At 44.4% G+C, this 22016-nt stretch overlaps 1 protein-coding gene across 1 annotated transcript in view; it reads left to right on the top strand.

The window, feature by feature from the left end:
* The window catches only part of ACSF3 (acyl-CoA synthetase family member 3), a 55697-nt gene that overhangs the window by 18895 nt on the left and 14786 nt on the right, over window positions 1-22016 (top strand). Inside the window, exons 6-9 of the mRNA XM_066582317.1 lie at window positions 5923-6029; window positions 6880-7006; window positions 16565-16699; window positions 17140-17251. Of these exons, the coding sequence (XP_066438414.1) occupies window positions 5923-6029; window positions 6880-7006; window positions 16565-16699; window positions 17140-17251 (481 nt within the window). The remainder of the gene's footprint in view (window positions 1-5922; window positions 6030-6879; window positions 7007-16564; window positions 16700-17139; window positions 17252-22016) is intronic.

Here is a 22016-nt window from a genome sequence, read left to right as displayed (position 1 = left end):
CTTCAGCACCCGTGCACACCCAACGCATCCTTCAGCACCCGTGCACACCCAACGCATCCTTCAGCACCCGTGCACACCCAACGCATCCTTCAGCACCCGTGCACACCCAACGCATCCTTCAGCACCTGTGCACACCCAACGCATCCTTCAGCACCCGTGCACACCCAACGCATCCTTCAGCACCTGTGTACACCCAACGCATCCTTCAGCACCCATGCACACCCAACGCATCCTTCAGCACCCATGCACACCCAACGCATCCGTCAGCACCCATGCACACCCAACGCATCCGTCAGCACCCATGCACACCCAACGCATCCGTCAGCACCCATGCACACCCAACGCATCCGTCAGCACCCATGCACACCCAACGCATCCGTCAGCACCCATGCACACCCAACGCATCCGTCAGCACCCATGCACACCCAACATCTGCACAAAAAAAATCAATGGGAGCTGAAGTGGTTATTAATCTTCTGTAACCGACCCCGGTGCCGGAGGTGAAAGTGCCAGAAGTGTAATAGTTGCTTCAGCTCCCATTGATTTCAAGAGGAGTAAAGCCAGCTGTGACACTTCTGCTGCCGTCCCCTATGACGACATCCAACCCTCTGCACTGACAGACTGGGCGATCAGCGCATCGCCGGGGATCCTGAGCAGCAGGTCCCCGGCGATTAACTGTTGATCTTTCCTGAGAGTAGGTCATCAATAATATTTGCCTAGAAAACACCATTAAACATGCACATGCTGATGACCCACTAAGAAATGCAATACAATTTTTTAGTTGGTCACCCACATGTGTATAGTTTAAATAAAGATCCAGATTTTAATCAGCAGCTCTTGTGAACCGGATCTCCAAGTTCATTTTTGTATGTGTCTTTGTCAAATTAAGTTCAGGTGGGATCCGCATACCAGGAGTTACTATATAAGGGGTGAGCTGGTTTGATTTTCTTTGGTTTTACCCCCATCAGGCTGGTGTGAAGAAGTCGTGGTGTGCCAAAAAACTCACAACGGGGCCTGGAACGGTACTGCAGCTTTCTCCCATTCACTTTTACAGGAGAGCGCTAGAGTACTATTCACTGTAAGGCTAGAACTGATGTGTCACGTTGAGGGGAGATGAAGGAAATGTTCACTTTTGCCAAATATATTTTAAATATTTATCTGCTTAGCATGTTGAGCATCTTTACCAATCTTGTACTAATTTTTAGCATATCTTCAGTGCAAATCACAAGTACAGTTGTAAGTTGGTCAAGCAGTTTATTCTGCACAGACCAACGCATTTCACGCCCGGACGGGACCCTTCAGACATGAGGAGACCCCTAATCACTGGTGTAAAGTAATCTACTCACTCTGGGATTGTGGGCACGGAAAAAGAACTAAGACACTACATCTGCTTTGATTGGCCAATGCTTCCCATGTGATCAGCACTGGCCAGCAGGAGTAACAGGTAGTGTCTCAGACTACCAATGCATACTAGTGCACAGTGTGCATCAGGTAGTCAGAGAAGCGGTTCGGCCATCTTTGTCTGCCCAGGCCTGGAGGGTCGCTTTAAACATGAAATCAACAGTTTAGAAAAGTGCAATATTCTAAGATGAGCTTTTTATATCAGTCACACATATGTAGAAATGTCTCAGGAGCTTTTCACTATGGAGATAGGGGGATGCGAGGTAGTGATCATGGGGGCTGGGGTTTTTCTATACTTCCTTTCAGTACCTTTATTGAAGAACACTATAGTCAAACTGAAATTGCTGATAACAGGGTGGAATCTGTTGCATTGTATTGATATTTATCATGTTTGTCCTTTTAATTAGTTTTCTAAACATTTCACCAACTGCTGCTGGTGAACCTTAAAAATATATCTGTGAACCGGCCAATAGCTATCAGTCCTAATTGCACCATTAAAGGCGTTGTCCAGTTTAGAAATCCATTGTTATATACTATACTAGGGATTTCTGAGTTTTTCCAGGACTAAACTATTGCTGACACGTCCTCAGGATAGGTGATCAGTTGTTGAGCAGTGTGCGTCCGCCACTCAAGAACCTCCACTGATCAGCCTATTGAAGAGGGAGCAGAGCTCAGGTTAGCATTGTGGCCTCTTCTCAGACATGTGACTTAACCTTCATTGGTCACGTGGCCTGAGAGCAGCTAAGTCCCATTCAAAAGAATGGGATTGAGGTGCAATATCAAGCACAACCTCTATACTATGTACAGCGCTGTGCCTGGTATGCACTGAAGGGACAGCGGTGCTCAACCAGGTGCCGTTTTCACTTCAGTCAGCTGATTGGTGGGGATCCTGAGTGGCCGATCCCCACAATCAACTATTGATGACCTATCTTGAGAACAAGTCATCAACAGTTTAGTGCTGGAAAACCCCTTTATCAAAGGATATAGAGGGAAGTCCTCTGTTCATAAACCTCATGTCTTGACCAGATGGGAGAACAGTTACAAAGAGCGTCTCTCGCCCCGCTGATTTGAATGGGTACCCTGTAATGCCTGTTTCCTCATGTGGTGGCGCTGTGAGGAAGTTATGCACTTACTGTCAGAATTAGGCTGGTTTCACATCTGCGCTGGGGATTCCACTTTCCTGCTCCGTTTTGATATGGGAATCCCCGCGGCCAAACAATTAAACGATTTAGTCTCTGTTCGTAACCGAACAGCGGGTCCGCCCGCTTTATGCCTGGCTTTTGGACAGAAGAAAAAGCGCTGCATGTGGCAGTTCCTCCGGTTGGAGGTTCCAACACACATGTTGGGCAGGAGGGTACTTTGTGATCCGCTTATTTCCATTAACAAATCTGGATCATCCACAGTGGAGAACGCCTGTAACACTCACATGATAAGCAGCTGTCACACACGTCTGGTAATGCTTCTCTCCAGGAGACACAGGAATGAGGGTTGGAAAATTCATCTTGTCCGATCCTTGTTTCCCGTGATGGTGGCCCTCAGGTACTAGTTTGACAGACCCCTAGGGCCCAATGTCCACGGGCAGATTTCAATTGCAAGCGGAAGGTCCGCAGTTCAAGCACCTATAGGGAACCATGGGAATTGAATTTACACATGCGGATTTGTTTTCTAGATTCCGCATGCGGAAAACAAATCGCAGTATGCTCCATTCTAGTGCCGATAATTTCCATTGAGGTTAATGGATGCTGTCCTATCTGCAACCAGTCAGCAATTGACATTGTGAACGGGCTGTAAATTCTGCAGTAAAGCAAGAGTTTGGAGAAAAAATAACCCCGTACTGCGCATGTGCGCCGGGGCGTCACTTCCGCATACATCCGCAGTACAGAAAAAAACGACCCGGACAGGTACACGGGGTCCTTGGCCGCGGGCAGGGTCGGATTCCGCTTTGGCCTACCACATGCGGAATCTGATCTGCCCTTGGACATGAGACCCTGAGCCGTCGGCTGACTTCATACAAAGCCAATGTCTCCATCACCTTTGACCTATCGCACGATGGTTGCAGGGCATGTCTTCGTACGCCACTTCCCACCATATTGGAGATACTGTAAAGCAGAGGACATAATATCTGCGTAGCTTCACGTTTTTAAGCGAATTGCAAAAAGGGTTAATTCTGCTGCATTTGCCTGAGTTTCTCTTTTTCTCTCTCTCTGTTTCTCCACGCACAGAGCTATGAATTATTCATGGGTAGCTCACGCCTCGCCGGGTCTAATCAGCGCTTTAATTGGAGGTTTAGATCACAGTTGGCTAATGGCTGCTCCAGCGGGGACCTGGCGCATTGTGACAGGCGGATCGCAGTGTGTCTTATCACCGGCCTGTCTCAATCCTCCCAGGGCCCCTCTGTACACAGCAGCATGTGGACCCCTCTGAGCCGAGCACATGCAGCATCCTCAATTACACAGCTCCGCGCTCGCAAGCAGCCTCCGTATAGGGGGGGACGTGTGCATCAAGGGCGCACGGCTGCTGTATTCACGGAGAGTATATGAACCGCGTGCTGCCAGACGGAGCTGTGTTGTGTGCGGTCCATATGTAGCCTGACATGTTCGCTTAATCATATACCTTTTACTTACCTTAGAACGTTGTAATATGTTCTGTACAGAGTCAGCCTGCTGAATGCTTACCAATGTGCCTTACTCTGTATGCATTGCATCCATCCAATGTATATCACTTATGGCAAGCAAGCCTCTGCAAGGTACGTTTAAGTGTATTTGTGCCAAACCTATGCAGATATAAACAAATTAGTTGCAAATGGCGGCTACTCTGCTCTTTTTGATGTACCTACAATTGCCCAGAGTCGCCTTTAAGGTAAAAAACTATGGTGGAAACCTACCCTACAACCTGTACGTAAGCAAAGGGCAACATGAGCAGTAAAGTCCCCATACATATCCCTTTCAGTGGTCCATTACATAGTGGGCAACTATTTGCAAAGGGAGGTACAACCTTTGAGACTCGTTGCTATTTAGGTTCTGTTCACATTTGCATTCAGGAGGTTCTGACAGCAAGAATAGCGCATATTGTAAAAAAAAAATGACCGCAACTAAGAAAGTGGAAAAAAAATGTCCAAAAAGTTTATTCCTCCAATATACTATTAAAAAAAATTGCAGCTTTCAACCCTTGCAGGGGTCTTTTTCAAAGGCCGGAACTTTGCACTGTTGGAGGGATAAAGTTTTTGGGTTTTTTTGCATGGATGATGTCAATTTTTTAAACCATACACTACAAAGCAAAAGTAGATTCTAGGACTTTGTGACCCATATATACAGGGTGTAGTCTAAAAGCCTGATCCAGAGCTGTATCTCAATATAATGGTATGATACACGAGACCCTGGGGACACCGGAACATGGATTTCAATTTTGTGTTTTGGCCCCTGTAAGAGAGGGTAAAACCCAATTGCAAAGTGAAAGAGTAGCATGTGAGAAGTAGAAATCTGCTTTCCACGCCTCTCTAGGTCTCGTAGGACTGCTGCTATGACGGAATTAAGGAAAGCGTACTCCAAGTGCCTTCTTCTGCTACGATACACATATGGAGCCCTCATTGGACCTGTATTCATGCCTAGGCCTTGAACATGACTTCCCGGATGATCTACCCCTATCATAGCAGTAGTATTAGCGCATTCATGCCTTCCTTTGCAAGAACGCTATTGTTATTTCAATATAGTACACAGGATATAGCGATGGATCAGTCTTTTTGACTACATCCTGTATAATCGATTCTGGAGACAAAGATATTCAAGGAACCATAATGGCGCAGTCTGCAGGGCTGCTATTGGCCTCATCAATATAGGAGCCTTGAAGGACCTCAATAAAGTCAATGGATTCTGTCCAGATGTGTCGGTATCCATTTGTAAACAGATGCCACATATTGCAGCTATCATGGCATGGCCAGGAACAGAAGCCTTGACGCTAATGTAATTAGCCGTATCTGGCCAATCAAATGCATAATAGATACTTGAAGCATATGGATGAATGTTCTGTATGTCCAGCCTGAATCGGACACGGCAGAGCATTAGTAGATTTCATTAGCCACTAGTAGAGTCTCTCCTACGATCAATATTGGCTTGTATCTTCGAGGAGTCTGAGCTATGATATTCATAATGAGCCCTTACCTACACTTGGGTTAACAAAGATGACAGCTCCCAAATAATGTGGATGTCCATCCTTCATGGAAGCAACCAGGATTTCAACTAGATCTCATAGGCCCCAATGGAAAAGTTATGAAAGGCCTCTGCCCACCAAGTTGGGTGAAAATAGTGCCATTTTACTTGAGCGACAATCAAAGGGTAAATAATAATGGGTCTTTTTCACAATGCAGAACCCACATGGTGGCGCTGGAGAGCTGGAAGCAATTTTTCCCAATACAAAAGTATAGCACCCGACTGCGCTCCTCAGCCTCGGGGCCCATGCCATGGCTAGAATTATGCCCACGGTTCCAAATCTGGATTAACATACTGCTATTTCTCACTTTGCCAGGGTCAGTGGGCAACCCGTTACCAGGAGTGGATGTCCGTATAACCAATGAGATCCCAGAAGGAAGCTCCTATACCGTCCTCGCTCAAGGAAACGCTACAGGCACCAAGGTAATGGCACAATCTGGGCACTGCCAGTGATTTTCACAGCATGCTCTTTCCCATCTCTCCTCCTGGAATCGTTTCTGCGAATCTGAAATAGATTATGAAGCAAAGAAGGAGTTCAGCCAAGGTTAATACCAAACAGTCTCTCAGGAGAGATGAATATTCGGTAATAATTTTTTTTCGTTAATTATTTTTCTTTCGTTCCACATTTCCTGTAACTTCGTTAGGCGTGTAAAAATCAGCGGGGAATGATATCGCTTCTTGATTTTATTTATTCTTACAACAGATGGCTTTAAATGAAATGACACCATCGCAACTTGTTGATTTTCTTTCATTTTTTTTTTTCCTCCCTGCAGAAATTTATTACCAGATTAGAATCGGTCGGCAAATAATTCTTCGTCGAAATGTTTAGTTTACGAGTTCCAAAGCCCAATATACTAACATTTGCGCACAGTCATACAGAGACTCTTAGACGTAGGTAATAAGACACAGTAGACCCCCTTTTTTTTTCCTCTTTAATTTGCATTGGCATTGAATGGGTTTATCGCGCCAACACAAGCAAACAGACATACAGGATGCAAGTTTTGTGTTATTGTTTTCTCGCCTTTTCAAACCCCCTCCTTCCACCCTCACCCTTCTTTTTCTGCCAACTGGCGCCAGCCTGTGCCAAGACTCCCAACTGGCAGATGCCGCGCACAGCAGATGTTTTCCTAAAGATGTGGGAGCGTTACCAAAACTGTAGAAATCGTGCAAGGTCAACACCAGCTGCACTAAAGAAGTATTTTTTAGGGTGGTTGGGGGGGGGGGGCGTACTTGTTTTATCTGGCATCGGTTAATTTCAGGTGTTGCTTTCAAGGTCTCCCCGGATTCCGAGGACGGGGAAGGAGAGCTGCAGGTACGAGGCCCGGCTGTGTTTAGAGAATACTGGAACAAATCACAGGAGACGAGAGAGGCTTTTACTCCAGATGGCTGGTTCAGAACAGGTAGGAGGAATGTTTGGCGGTATAAGGCAGGTCAGCAGAGAAAAGGGATTACAGTAGTAAATGCTACAAGTTACAAGTATAACCGTTGTATAGTGTGATATATAAAATCTCAGAACGTTCTATAGGGTTATGTTCACACATAGCGGATATGGTGCAGATTTTCCGCAATGGAAAATCTGTGTCAAAATCTGCACCGTTGTATATTTTGATGCGCTTTTTGATGCAGACCCTTGGTAGACATCACCGCTTCAATTGAAAGGATGGAATCTGCTGTCAATCTGCATTAAAAAAAAACATCAAAATGTACACCTATGGAGCAGATTTTGATATGGATTTTTGCAGATTTTCTGATCTGGAAAATCTGCACCTTTTCCACGATGTGTGAATATACCCTTAGGGTATCTTCGCACGTAGATGATTTGCTGCGGATTTCCTTTCAGATTTTTGTGCAGATCATGTTTGTAACTAGAGATCCAGCCGTTTGAAGTAGAGTCAGCAATACTAAATTTTCTTTATTTAGTGTGTGTGCAGAGGAGAGAGGGAGGGGAGATCAGCAGCAACAAAGAAGATCTGTGATTCTCCCAAGGGAGGGGTAACATGAAGTTTTGCAGGTGATCGCCTCTTCTTCCCCTCCCCCATCAATCAGAAAGCATATTTGCTCTCTGATTATCACATATGGGTTTTTTCCTAGATGAGGACTTGCTCATCTAATCACTCCTCTACACTGTTTAACCTCGCAGATGCCAGACCCTGGTATCTTAACGTTTTGACAGAAAAAAAAATAATAAAACCTATTTTCCCCTTACATAAGGCTTTTAACAGCTATAATGCTGAGGAAGGGGCGCAATGGCCCCGAAACGCATCTATTATATGCTGGATTAATTTTTAATAAAAACAGAGGAGTCAAGCTCAAAAACATGTCTCGTGCCTCTTTGAGTTAAATGGGATTGTGCTATAACCACATATTTTTCCTACATTTATCTCATGCACATGCGCAGTCAACGCTTCTTTAGTTTCATTGGGGTTTACTTAAATTGACGAGCCCTAGCCGCTTGGGTATCTCCACAGTCGCATTGAAAGCCAGTGAAATTTTAGCGCGCTTGTGCAACCACCGCTCCATTCAGTCTCTTCCTCACTGAGGCGATGCATTAAGCCCCCCAGTAGGGAAGATTGAGGACAAAGGCCCCCGATTCTCGGATTTGGTGGGGGTCTCAGTGTTGAGACGCCCACCAATAAGCAAGTTATCGTCTATCCTGTAGATAGAGCATAGCTTGTGATTCTAGTACAACCCCTTTAACCCTTTCCAATCCACTGTCTGACCTCTAAAGTCATTATGATTTAAGGTTGTACAGCTCCGATGCTGGAAAACATCGATCAGGGCTCTCTTACTGTATATCGCCAGCCATTCTGCTGTCGGAGCTTATCCAACGTGTCACCTCATGCAGTACTGGCTTTAGCCAGCATATAGCGCTGTTGTATAATGGCAGAAAAAGAGTAAGCCCCCTAGGAAAACCAGAATACAAATTGGATTGGAAAGCGTTAATGTGCTGAGTTTGTTAAATCTGAACGCTCAAGAAGTTTTTATTAAAAAAAACCTTTAATGACCAGTGTTCTGATCCTAAATGACCAGACACTTTTTAGCGATTTTATGCATGTGGTGGTTGAAGGGCCCTATATTTTTATTTTTTTCTTGGGCTACCAAAATTTTTTTTGTACTGCGTGTTCTCAGAACTTTCCTCCTTTTTTTTTTTCTATTTTTCAGTTTTCCATTTACAGGTGAAAACAACCAACTAATTATTAGTCACTCGCAGAATTCTGCTGGGTCTGCTAAGACCAGGAAGCTCTGCCATGCTGAAGGGCACCCAGCAATCCTGTGATCACTGGGTTCAGTATAGAGAACAGAGCTGCTGCATCCTGTATTTACTACATAGCGCTCCTTGTGTAGGCTGCAAAGGAAAAGTCAGAGACAGTTATAAACCACTTCTGTATTCTCCTTATGGTCCCCGGCTGTTTATGACAACCAAGCACATGGTGTATTCTTGATACATAGCAGGAGCTTTAAACCCGTGTCGTACATTTACAATTGCACAGGTTTAAAGCCCAGGACCACATGCCATACATGTGCGGTGCTTGACTGTAATCAGGTTAAAGCAATATTACAGTTTCGGCAACTAAAGGTATCCAATATACATAAATATTTCTTGCATCAATTCCTCAGTTTTCAAAATCTCTGCTTGCAGTCCTTCAGTGGAAACTTTCATTGTGTATTTCCAGTGGATACAAATCTGTCTTGGCTATGTAATGGACATCTAGGTGGACAACTCATTAGAATACAATTATTAGCCTCTGTCTTGTAACGAGTAGGGATGAGCAAGCATACTCGCTAAGGGCAATTGCTCGAGCGAGTATTGCCCTTAGCGAGTACCTGCTTGCTCGAGAGAAAAGGTTCGGAAGGAAGTCTTCCCCAACCACAGTGCCGTTTTTCAAAAAGGACAACGTTCCATGTCATCAAGCACAGATCACTAGGGAGTGGTCAGAGGAACACAACAATGAATTCCCCACACGGACTTGGCCCCCAAACTCACCGGACTGTAACCCCATTGACATGTTTGGGACGCTAGAAAAGGCTATGAGATCCTCTCCCCCTTTTCCACAAAATGTGCACCAACTGACGGAGCTGCTGCAGCGGGCATGGGGCAGGTTGAGTATTGAGAATGTTCGCCACCTTGTGAAATCTGTTCCCTGACATTTGAAAGCCGCGAATGCCCCAAAAGGTGGACCAATCCGCTATGGAGTAGGTTTTCTTAATACAGCGATCATTCCGTGTATATTGAAAATTTGTAAAGCTTCATCTGCTGAAACCGTAATACCTCTTTACCATATTTTATTCTTTACCCCGTGCAGAAGCGGTTATGCCCAAAATAAAGTATTGCCCCGTCTGTCGGTGTTCATCACATCTTATTCTTGCCTGCATTTTTCTCATTTGCCTTCACCTGTTCACTACCTTTAAACAACTGCCACTCCCTTCTCTTCTAATACGGAGTATCTTGTGGATTCCTCTACAGCGCCGGTCGGCCGGGGTCCCCAGAGCTCTTGCCCCCCATGCCCCTCCATGAACAGATTCCAACACTGTATCAATCTTGTTTAATAGAGTGAAAGGGTTATTGGCGGGTGGCAGGTCTCCGGGAGCGGGTGTGAGATGGATGGCTCGTCTCCCCCGCCGGCCGCCGCGCTGATGTACAATGAAATATTTATGATTTATTCCGGCTAATAAACTGAGATGAAGAGTGTGATGTATGCGAGCAGATGGAGGACTATTGATGCGGCTCCTTATGGGTACGAGAGGGGAGGGGGGGAATCTGGGGGATACCGCACACGCACATACAAGACAGACAAAGTCAAACGCTATCCTGCTCCCCGCCGAGAAGACACGGAGGGTGAGAACCCCCTTAGTGTATTCCCAATATTTAAGAGAGGGGGGGGTGAAAAAAATGTTTTTGACCAATCAGCAAAGTGCAAAAAAAAAAGAGGAATGCAAAAACCAGATCTGTTCTTACACCGCGCATCAGTAAAGTACACCTGGGTATAGGTTAAATAATTAATCATTGTGAGAAATGCTGCATCATTATCGTTGTCATAATTGATAGCAATATTTCTTACAATTTTGGAAAAGCGCCAAATAGTGTTTTTTTTTTTTTATTTGCTGAATTTTAAAAGTGCTTTTATATTAATGCAGGAGGATTCTTAACTTGGGAATATTTTCTGTTTATATACAGAACACTAAGTACTTATGCGGGCGGATGCGTCCCATGTATTAAGGGTGTAATTTTCACATGTGACACCCCAAATACGCGTGTGTGTGTGTGTGTGTGTGTGTGTGTGTGTGTGTGTGTGTATGTGTGTATATATATATATATATATATATATATATATGTTACATTCCCATAGCCTACATTGGTGTGGTTTCCACCCCAAAATAGGACATGCTGTGTTTTTATCACACACTTAATAAATAAAATGCAGATGTGATTGGGCCAATAGAAGTCAATGGGTTTTTAGCACCACTTATTATGTGCTTAAAAAACCTGGTGACGTACGTGTATGTGAGTGACCTTAGGGAATGCAGAATGAGGACTACAGTAGTCTTCATCATTCGGCATGCAAGGAACTTGTATAGTGGGACTCCGGTATAAAAGGGGTTTTACCGAGATTGACTTGTAGCACCTATCCATGGGGGTCTCGCTGATGAGTAGGAGCTGCTCATATAAGGTGACTTTCTGTTCTGGCCTATAATGGGGTACAGAGCAGGGAACACTCTTTATGATATCCATTAGCCATAATAGGGCTTGTGGACTGGGGTTATGAGACTTCCCCTATAAGGAGGTTAGAGGGTTTAGACGAGCACTTATTGTTGGAAAGGTTCCCTGTTAAGTTGATCATAGGAACCCTGCTACTAGATCAGTGAGACGCAGAGAAAACTGGGCTTTACACAGTGCCCATTGTAATCAATGATATGTCTGTGTGCCAGGTGCCCCAGAATGAAAGCCGCACTTTAGAGGAGGGTCCAGAAAGGGGTCTCTGGCCCAATTCAGAAACCCGTAATAGGGATGATATTGTTTACCCAGGTATTCATGTTGGCACAGAGCCAATTGACACCTACATTTTTGGGGCTCTTGGGGGATGTTTGGGCGGAACTCAAAGTACAGGTAGGTCTCCACAAACTTCAGTAAGGAGATGCCACTTGTCCATGACCCTTGTGGGGCCTACCAGCATGAAAGCTTAGGGGGGCAGTCTTGCATGAGAGTAGGGCTTGTAATGTGCGGTGTCTCGCATAGCACATGGACGGGGTGTCCGTGTGATGCAAGTTGCGCCCGAGAACCTTGGTCCCAACTGTGTAAATACGGCCTTAGAATAGAAAAAGGTTCTTTCAGCTCAACAAGAGCCTCTCTCAAGCCTTGAGCAAGCTGTTGTTGAGCCGAAGCGTTCCTGCCACGATAACTTGGGTTAGATGATATGTGGATGCCCAATCTCCTTTGTCTATGTTACTATTGCTATACAGATGAGGACCGATCCTCCGTGGATAGACTGTCACATTTACTTAATTGTTGGACACGTGTGCTGCTCTCAGTATATCTCTTGATCAATGCTACCTGTGACTTCTAATTTTATCAAAATATGAGCAGAAATATGGCATATTTATCTATTCAGTGGGCCTATATCTTAGATGATAGCCAGTGTGATAAGTGGCAAAAGTGCAATTTACTCGATTTGCCTATAATGATGTCTTGTGTTGATAAAGCCATCTAAAATGCTAGCCGCTAGGGGTCTCCTTTCCTACCAGCTTGCTGCCTGCTGTCAAGTGATATTACTTCAGTTACTGGAGACAACACAAGGGCAGAACAGGAACTGCAGGAGGGGAACGTGTCATACTGCTCATTGAAGTCTATGAGCGCAAAAGGGAGGGGAGGGATAGAAAAAGAGACACACACAAAGGTGGAGCTACAGCTAATGGCAAGTGATTTACAGCTGTTTATTCACATCTCTACTGATCAGTATTGCTGTATACTGGCCTACACGATGATATGTCTGTCTTACAAATACTTGCAGAGAGAGCAGAATCTGCAGTTCTCTGCATAGTATTTAGAAGACAGCACCAGGTCCTCCCACCAGCTCTGAGAGAATTGAGAATCAGATATGCATCCTGCAGAAATGAGGAAAAAACAGAATACAAGCCATATAATTTACAGAAATAATGTTGTCATGGCTGGCCTAATCTAGGTTGCAAAGGGTGCTAGATTTTAGGGGAGGCTCTAGGCAGATATACAAAACAATCACTTGGTTCTGTGACTGTATTTATGTTGCTTTTTTGGTTCTGGTATTGTATCTGTGTTTTGAGCTTGGTTCTAGTGCTGTATTTATGTATTGGGCTTGGTTCTGGTGCTGTATTTGTTATGAACTTGGTTCTGGTACAGTTTTTATTTGCTGAGCTGTTCTTGTGTCGCTATGCTGCTATCTTGCTGCTTTCTGCACAAGCAGAACATGCCTATCACTTTTAATATATAATATAGATGGATCTAGATTTTTTTTTTTCTTTAATGGGGATGGGAGTGGCAAAATAAATTCTGCATGTCATACGACTGAAACTATTGATACATACCCCACCATAATTGTAGATCCCCTTCATCTACTTGCAGCCAATCAAGACATGATGATCATTCATGAGAATCTGGTTCATCCTTAGTGTATGTTATGGCAGATTTAATGGCCTCTCCTGTGTTTGTGGTCATTTATTAGATTGCCCTATGTTAAAAAAAGGTTTTGTGTCAAAATGTCGCAGGACTTGCAGGTCAGTTTTGCCTCTTCTTCTCCCATCACCAGTCTCCCTAGTTGTCCAGCATTTAATACTCAAACTACAGTAAAGCTGCTTCTTTTTAGAATTTTTTTCCCCCCGGACCCATCCCGGCGGCTGTAACTCCAGCCCCCAGTTACACGGACTACTCCGAGAAATAGATGATGTGAAAGTGTCTTAATTCATTCTGAGCCCCCCTCCCTGCTACCCTGGGGAGCACTGCTGTGTTTACTACCTCTGAGACATCATGCTCCAGGGTGGGGATAGATTATCTCAATGCCTTTTACAGGCTGGGATGGATAGCTGCGTACATTACTGGGCAGACTGGGAGCAATTGCTGCAAACGGGAACGCCTGAGACCCAAATGTGATAGCACATACATATAGCAACATACGGGGCATCGGCCAGCTCCGAGCCGGTGACCAGCTTTACATGGAGTGACCAGAGAAAAGTCTATATATGGAGCACCCTTAGGACCATCATAACAAACAAGGTGCTTAAAGGGATTGTCCAGGATTAGAAAAACATTTCTGATTTCTTCCAAAAACAGCGCCACTGCAGTCCATAGGTTGTGTGTGGTATTGCAGCCTTTATTACGATTACCATGGGAGGATAGCTTTGTTTGGGAACCGTGGGTTGAACTCTGTAGCTAACCAGTCTTAGGGTGGGGTCACACGGGACTTATTTCCAGCTGAAATCTCGCGGTTTTGCCGCAGCGAAAGACAGATTTCCGCCGGGAAAGCGCTGCTTCAAAACCCGTGGCACTTAGCCGCGTGTTTTGGAGTGGCTTGGCCGCGCGCTTTTCCGTTGTGGACGGCGCTCAGATAGATGAGAGTGCTGCCATAACAGTAAAAAAAAAATTTGACATGCTGCGGACGGGGAGTCCGTGCTGCAGGGCTGTCTTTGCCACAACAGATTGGCTGTCCCATGTGGACAAGATTTTTCACAAATCTCGTCCACATGGCTGGCTAATCCCGGGATTAGCGTCCGCAGGCGGATTTGCCGCTGCGAAATTCCAGACCAAATTTCCACGGCAAATCCACCCTGTGTGAACCCAGCCTTAGAGTACGTTCACACGTAGCAGATATTGCGTGCACACCAAGGTCACACAAGGTCACTGCGCTGGAAAGGGGCGCCTCGTGAGTATAAAACATAGCTCCCTGGACTCTCCATTCCCCGAGTCTTAATAACATAGCCTATGGGGCTCAAAGGACATGGCAGGTTCCCTTTTAAAGGGATTCTGTCATCAGAAAATGACTTATTGTATAAATCACATTTTTGTCTTAAACACGTTTTTTAAGAATTTTTGGTGATTTTAGTTTTTTGGACACTATATCTATTTTTTAAGAAGTCCTAAAATCCTGCATTTTTTTTTACACTGACCTTAGAGCCTCATACTACTGTCAATTCCTGAACTGTAGAGAAAACTTTACAGCAGTCATCTAACTGACATCCCAGGCAGAGAGGTAAAGCCTATATGTGGATACCACAGGATCCACCATTCACAATAGGTGATGGTCACAGCTCACCTCCTCTCCTCCCTGCACAGGTCACAGAGCGTGTCTAGAACAGTCTCCCATGCAAATCAGTGGGTTTCCTCTTGTCCAATGTATAAATGTCAAGCATTTCTCTAAATGCTGCTAAATGTAGCTCAGGAAAGATGGCTGCCCCACCCCCGCCCCCATAGTCATGTATAGAGGGCAGAATGAAAAATTCTGCAATCAGAAAATAAAAACAGATTGATTAGAAAAATGGAAAATGTTTCACAATCTGGTTTTAATTACTGCAAAAAAATGTTGGTGATATAGTCCCTTTAAGGCGGATTCACAACCTGGTGCACACAGATCAGCAAGTGCATGTCACACAATTGGACGCCTACATTGTTACTGTTTGTGTCGCATTCACCATTATGAAGCGGGGCGATTATGGTCAGACATTATATGTCTTAACGAGGTGGCCAGTTAGGATGTCCGTACATTTTAGTTATTGGACGATTTCAGTGGGACTGGCAGTTCATCCCATGTGTATGGGGGCTTCCTGATGCTCCCCTGATGGCAAATGTTGGGGGAGATAAGTATCTGGCAGCGGCTTTCTCCCCTTTGTACATTCAGAATCCATGCACGCTCAGTATGCAAGTGCATAGAGGTCTCTGGAGAGAGAGCTGTCAACCGAATGAGCTTTGAGCTGACAGCTATCCAGTGCGTACGGGCAGCCTAAGTCCGTCATGAATGGAATCACTAGAAATTACATAGACTGTGAGGCTCTATTCACACAGCGAGTGCAATTTGGGCAGTAAAAAAAATAACCATTTTTCATGCGATTTTTCATATTGTGATTTTCATGCGTTTTATGCAGTTTTGTGCTTCCTGTTTTTTTTTTTGGTTTTTTTTTATGTGATCCCCATAGTATCATGCATGCTAGTGGGATCCAGTTTTTAGGGAAGGTGGTTCCCTTTAAACTTGTACAATAACTGCACATGTTGGCTGAGCAGAGTCTTCAGTAACCAAAGGATGCAGTGTAATATGCAAATGCGAGATGGAACCGTGCCTCCACAGCGCCACCTATCTTTTACTTTTGGAGAAGATTCTTGCTTTGGGTTATTTTCCCAGACAGTGTTACGAGGCCTGTTAAAAGGTCAGATATTGACTTGCAGGAATGCTACCCTCTAATAGGTGGCACCATAGAGGCATCTCCAATTTGCATATTTAATTTCCAAGCAGTGCATGCATGACCTTATAAGTCCCGCCACACCTATTAGGTGCTCTCCCTGAGGAAAAACTATACCCTTCCCGACCGAGGGTGCAGTGTAAGACTGGTATAGTAACAAGGTATTTTAGGGGGGGTGAGTATATGTGATGGTCCAACTTATTACTAGTCATAAAACCATGAACTTGGGTGGCCATGCAGGTGGCAATGTACAGTAGGTTTCTGGTTAGGGGGGTGAGAGGTCTATTGTACACCGATAAGGGACAAAAATCCCAAACACAGCCCATCTGTGCGTGATTATGAAGACTCTGGTTTGTCTTATTTCCTTGGTCATGTTACAAAGCCTCAAATAGGTGGCGCTACAGAGGCATTGTACCATCTCCCATTTACATGGTGGCGCTCCACTCATAGCGTACTTTCAGATATGGCACTGCTCTCAAGGTTTGGTTGCTCCTTGTTGGATTCTGCCTGTAATTACTATGTTTATATGTGTATCTTTTCAGGTGACACTGCGGTCTACAAGGATAACCGTTATTGGATCCTTGGCCGAACTTCTGTAGACATCATAAAGAGTGGAGGATATAAAATCAGTGCCTTAGAAGTAGAACGCCACCTCTTGGCTCATCCTAGCATTGCAGGTGTGTAAAGTACCTCCAGAAACTAACTAAGGGCAGCAAACTTTAAAAATAAAGGTGCTTTCTGAGACTGAACTACTGATCGGCAGGGGTCCCCACCGATCAGTTGGATAAAGAAGCTGTGAAACTCAGAAGAGCACTGCGGTCTGTGAGGTCACCTTCATCAGGCACATGGCCTGAGAGGAAAGGAGTCCCATAAAGGTGAATAAGATTGAGCTGCAATACCAGGCACAGCCACTATAAAATATATGGCGCTGTGCCTGGTATAGACTGAAGTCACAGTGGCACTCACTCGAGTCGGTGCCGTTGGCCCTTCAATCGCTGGTCATTGGGGATTCCGAGCTCTGGGCCCTCAGCAATCAACTATTGACTTATTTTGAGGATATGTCATTAATAGTTTAATGTTGGAAAACCCCTTTTAAGATTTTTTTTTCTGTTCCTAGATGTGGCTGTGATCGGAGCTCCAGATGAAACCTGGGGGCAGCGAGTATCGGCCATTGTGAAAGTACGTGATGGGCAGACCCTATCTTTGAAGGAACTAAAGGAATGGGGAAGGTGAGTAGATGAGAGATATAGGGGAAGCGTCTGATGGAGATGCATTTCTTCTTCCTCGTAACGATTATATCGGTTTTATAGATGTACCTATAAATCCTCAGCAGTAACCGGCAGGAAGCATTATTAAGAAATCACAGAAAGAGGACATATATATTCATTTTCCCCAATTGCTTGCTGTCAGTTTGCTTCCATTCCGTATCGAGTAAAAGTTACCACAGATCCAAAAGTCCAAGTCCTATCTGACAGTGACTACGAATCAATGAGGAAAGTAATGGAAGTGGAAAAGCAATTGTGACTAGTTGAGCTATTCAGCTGCTGTAATAACTGATGATCAGTACAGAAGGGTGGCTCTACACAGCCGAATAGTCGCTGAGGCGTACGAACGACTGATGTGTGTGTGCTTTTACACGGGTTGATTGTTGTTTACTTGTTGTTCCATTTCGCGATCTCTGGATGAATTGTTGGGGGTATTTACATGACCCAAATTATCGTTATTTGACTAATCGGAGGCCGTGAGGTTCCTTGGCGGGCATGCATTTGAAATTTTGACTGCTCCCCCAACACACCATCATGGCTTGCCAAGTCCACTGAATGCACATAAATACGTGCAAGCGGTCTTCGCGTAAACACTCGCTGCTGTGTTCTCTCGCTGGTTCCGCTATCACTCGAACACTGATCGCTCACAAGAGCACACCTCCCCGCGAGTTGTTGAAAGACAAGAATTACCTGTATACTCCAGATGAGAAATAATAATCAACCAGTGACTATTTTTAGGGGACCTGAAAGAATTCTCGCTCGCCTCCCAGTTGGTGGTCACTTTTACACGGGACGGCCTGTTGGGTGCAGATTTATTTTGTTCTTCATAAAGCTACCTTAAAGGGGTTGTAACAAGACTACTAGGGTTCCCCTAACCACAGAATAGTGGATAACTTGCTGATTAGTGGTGGTCTCATCCCTAAGACCCTGCTAATCTGGAAAATGGGGATCCCACGATCCCCTCTGCTTGTCACTGTGGGGGGCGCTTTTCCCCCAGCAGTGACATAAGAATGAACGGACAGCTGGCTGACCATCCGCGGTCGGTTCTCCATTCATTTCAAAGGGGTTGACGGAAATGCCTGAGCGCTGGCCACTCAGGGAAGCCCACCTGAAAGTGAATAGAGCGTTAGCATGCTTGCACCAACAGCGCTCCATTCAGTCTTCTTACTGTGGGGGGTGCGGTATTGCTGGAGTGAGGAGGACTGGGGGCGTGGGACCCCCGTTCTAGTGATCACTAGGGGTCTCAGCAGTGAGACCCCACTGTGGATAGGGTTCAATTTGTATAACCCCTTTTAAATTGTTTTGGCCACCAATAGATTTTACCAGGTGCATTTACCAGAACGAGCAGTATGGTTGTGATTTTGCTGACACTTGTAGTTGCACTCATACTAGTTTTTTTTTCCCATAGTGGTAACTGTTACTATAGCAGTAGCAGGTTTCTTGCGACTTGCTGTAGGTTTCTTACAGATGACATGTTTACTATGCAGACCCATCTCGCATGTGATACAAGTGTCTGAGCTCTGTTCCCTTCTCTTATTTGGGGCAGTCATGGCCCCGTACTGCATCCCTGCTGAGCTCATCCTGGTGGAAGAAATTCCCCGAAACCAGATGGGAAAAATCAATAAAAAACAACTGCTGGCTCTCTTCTATCTAACCGGGAGGAGGGAGCAAAATATACCTGCCTGAGCAAGTCAAGGAAAGTATACATGGGTATACGGAATACTCTACAGAGAATAGACTGACGTAGCAGAGCTGAACTCGCTGCTTCATTACATACACTGTAATAATATAACAGGTTATCGGCAGTCCCATGTAAATATCACAGATAACGCAACATGATATCGGCAAGATTCATGCCAAACGACCGACTCGGCTCTGCTGCATCTGTACCACCTGATCAAATATTGAGTGCTGCCATTTTTTGCATATACTCAGGGAGCTGCACTCAGTATTACAAATACAGCAGATATTATGAGACTGTCGCTCTCCAGATGTGGAATCACACTTAGGGCTTATTCGCATGGGCGATTTTCATTTCCGTGCGCTGCCCTTATTTGCAACCTGCTGTACACGGACGGCACACTGACCCATTATAATTACTTAGGCTATACAGACTAGGAAAAAATAATCACAGCATGTCCTATTCTGGTCCGACTTCACAGACAGCAGTCACCCGTTCAGTCATTGGGTGCGCAAAAATTACAGAGTGCACGCCGTGTTTCACTGATCAATGCTGGAAGACAAATTGTGCCTTCTTCTGCCTGCTTTGCGCATGAGAAAAAAAAACTAATCACAGATCTAAAAAAGCGACACATGCAACATGAACATACACGCAGATTAAAATTGGTTCGTTTTTTCACAGACCAAAATTGGACAAGCTGTTCTAAATAAGCCCTTATGGTCGAGTCATATGCATTCCTCCATATTAACAAGACTTGAGCACAGAGGTAACAAAGTTTAACTTGACTAATGATGCATAACTCTCTGTGCCTCCTGTTCAATAGCTTTTCAACAGTTTTGTACACAGCTTTTCAGTAGCTGGAGATAAGTTAACCGTCTGCAACATGTTATTACGGTCAAGCTAAACTTTGGTACATCCGTCAGTACTGTGTATTTTAACATTTTTTTGTCATTTATTTTAAATCTCAGGAAAACCGCTTCATTATGCTTACATTACTTTATTTTTTTTACATTTTTGACACATCCTCTCAAGTGTATTTGCTGTGCTTATTACAGGCCTCTCTCCAGCAAAGTCAGAATCCTACTGTACACTGATGAAGGGCAAAAACCCTGAAACAGCTGTCTGTGCATGGACTCTGACTTTGCTTTCAATTCCTGGTCATTGTTACTAGGCTTGTGTGTAGAGTCTAATTTTGACTTTAGGTATTGCTGCTTTCCAATAGGTGACGCTACAGAAGTATTGTTCCATCTCCCTTAATTGCATAATGCAGGCTCTGCTGTTTCCACTAATCCCATAGGCTTCAATGAAGGGTCTTCCCTTGGATGCAGCGACTTGGGGCACCTTTGGTTGGAGAACGAGGGTCAACAGATCTCTACCTGTCAGATATTTATAACCTATGAGTATGTTATAGATATCTAAAGGAAACTTCTTTAAACCCTTTAGTGGCACGCCCGGAAAATCTCCGGGGCTTGCTGCACTGACCATGCAATTAAACGCCGGAAGATTTCCGTGGACAGCTCTAGTGCTGAAATGCTGGCCAGGACACACAATTGTGTCGCTGTACACGTTTGCCACTTCAAATTACCTCAGGAAAATCTCCCGGGCTTGCTGCGCTGACGTGGTAATAATAAACTTGTCACTGAAGGGGTTAAAGGGGTTGTACAAAGATTGACTTTTATCACCCATCCACAGGATAGGTAACAAATCTGATCTGTTGGGATCTTACTACTGAGACCCCCACCAATCTCGAGGAAAAGGGGGACACCACAGACTGCCTATCAAGCCATTCCCTTGGGGTGGCTTGATAGGCTGCCTGTCAGAATGCAGCATGACGTAATGCTATAGTCATACTGCAGGAGCGATCAAAGCATCACTAGTTGTGGTCCCCCAGGGGGGCTTAAAAGAAAAGTAAAAAAAAGATCAATAAAGTTTTATTAATTGTAAAAAAAAAAAAAAGTAATAAAGGTTTAAATCGCCCCCTTTTGCCATATCTATAATTTAAAAAAATCAAAATCATAAAAGAAAAATACATATTTGATATCGCCACGTCCATAAAAGTCTGGTCTATCAAAGTAGCACATTATTTACCCCGCACAGTGAACGTCGTCCGAAAAAGAAAAAAAAACGCCAGAAATGCACTTTTTCATTTACCTTGTCTTCCAGAAAAATGCAATAAAAAGCGATCAAAAAGTCATATGTATTCCGAATTGTTACTAACGTTAACTACGGGACATCGCGCAAAAAATGAGCCATTGCTGAACTACGTCAACGGAAAAATAAAAAAGTTATTGTACCGACCCATAGAATAAAGTTATCATGTCGGTTATGTTGCAGTTTGTGCGCTGTAGAAACAAGGCGCACTAAAAGATGGCGGAATGCCTTTTTTTTTTTTTTTCATTTTACTCCACTTAGAATTGTTTTTACGTTTTTCAGTACATTATTTGGTACTTTAAATAGCACCATTAAAAAATACAACTCGTGCCGCAAAAAACAAGCCCTCATACAGCGACGGCAATGGATAAATAGTTACGATTTTTTTAAAGCTGGGGGAGGAAAAAACTAAATGGAAAAATAAAAAAGGGGCCGCGTCATTAAAGGGTTAAGGCCCCACAAACTCATCAAGTGATGCTTTGCACACACAAACTGTTCTCTGGGACAGGATATTTTGCATCAGACACACAGATGGTAGAAACAAATGGTAGTAAAGATACTAATCACTTCCTATGGTTTAACTTATTAAATGTTATGTGGAATCCTAGCTGACTAGATTAGTAGAATATCATCAATGTGTTCATCGTTTCAGCATTTTGTGTACTCGTTACAACGGCATGAGGAGCAAAACTAATTGCTTCTGGAGACTTTGATTCACAGAGCATAACTACATTCATTCTAATGACACATGGGTGAAGATTAGAGATGAGCGAGCGTACTCGGAAAAGCACTACTCGCTCGAGTAATTTGCTTTATCCGAGTATCGCTGTGCTCGTCCCTGAAGATTCGGGTGCCGCTGCGGCTGACAGGTGAGTTGCAGGGGAGAGCGGGCGGGAG

This window comes from Eleutherodactylus coqui, chromosome 11 (assembly GCF_035609145.1).
Source record: "Eleutherodactylus coqui strain aEleCoq1 chromosome 11, aEleCoq1.hap1, whole genome shotgun sequence".
NCBI lineage: Eukaryota > Metazoa > Chordata > Amphibia > Anura > Eleutherodactylidae > Eleutherodactylus > Eleutherodactylus coqui.
The sequence above is the reverse complement of the archived record's forward strand: the minus strand, read 5'-3'. Positions and strand labels throughout refer to the sequence as shown.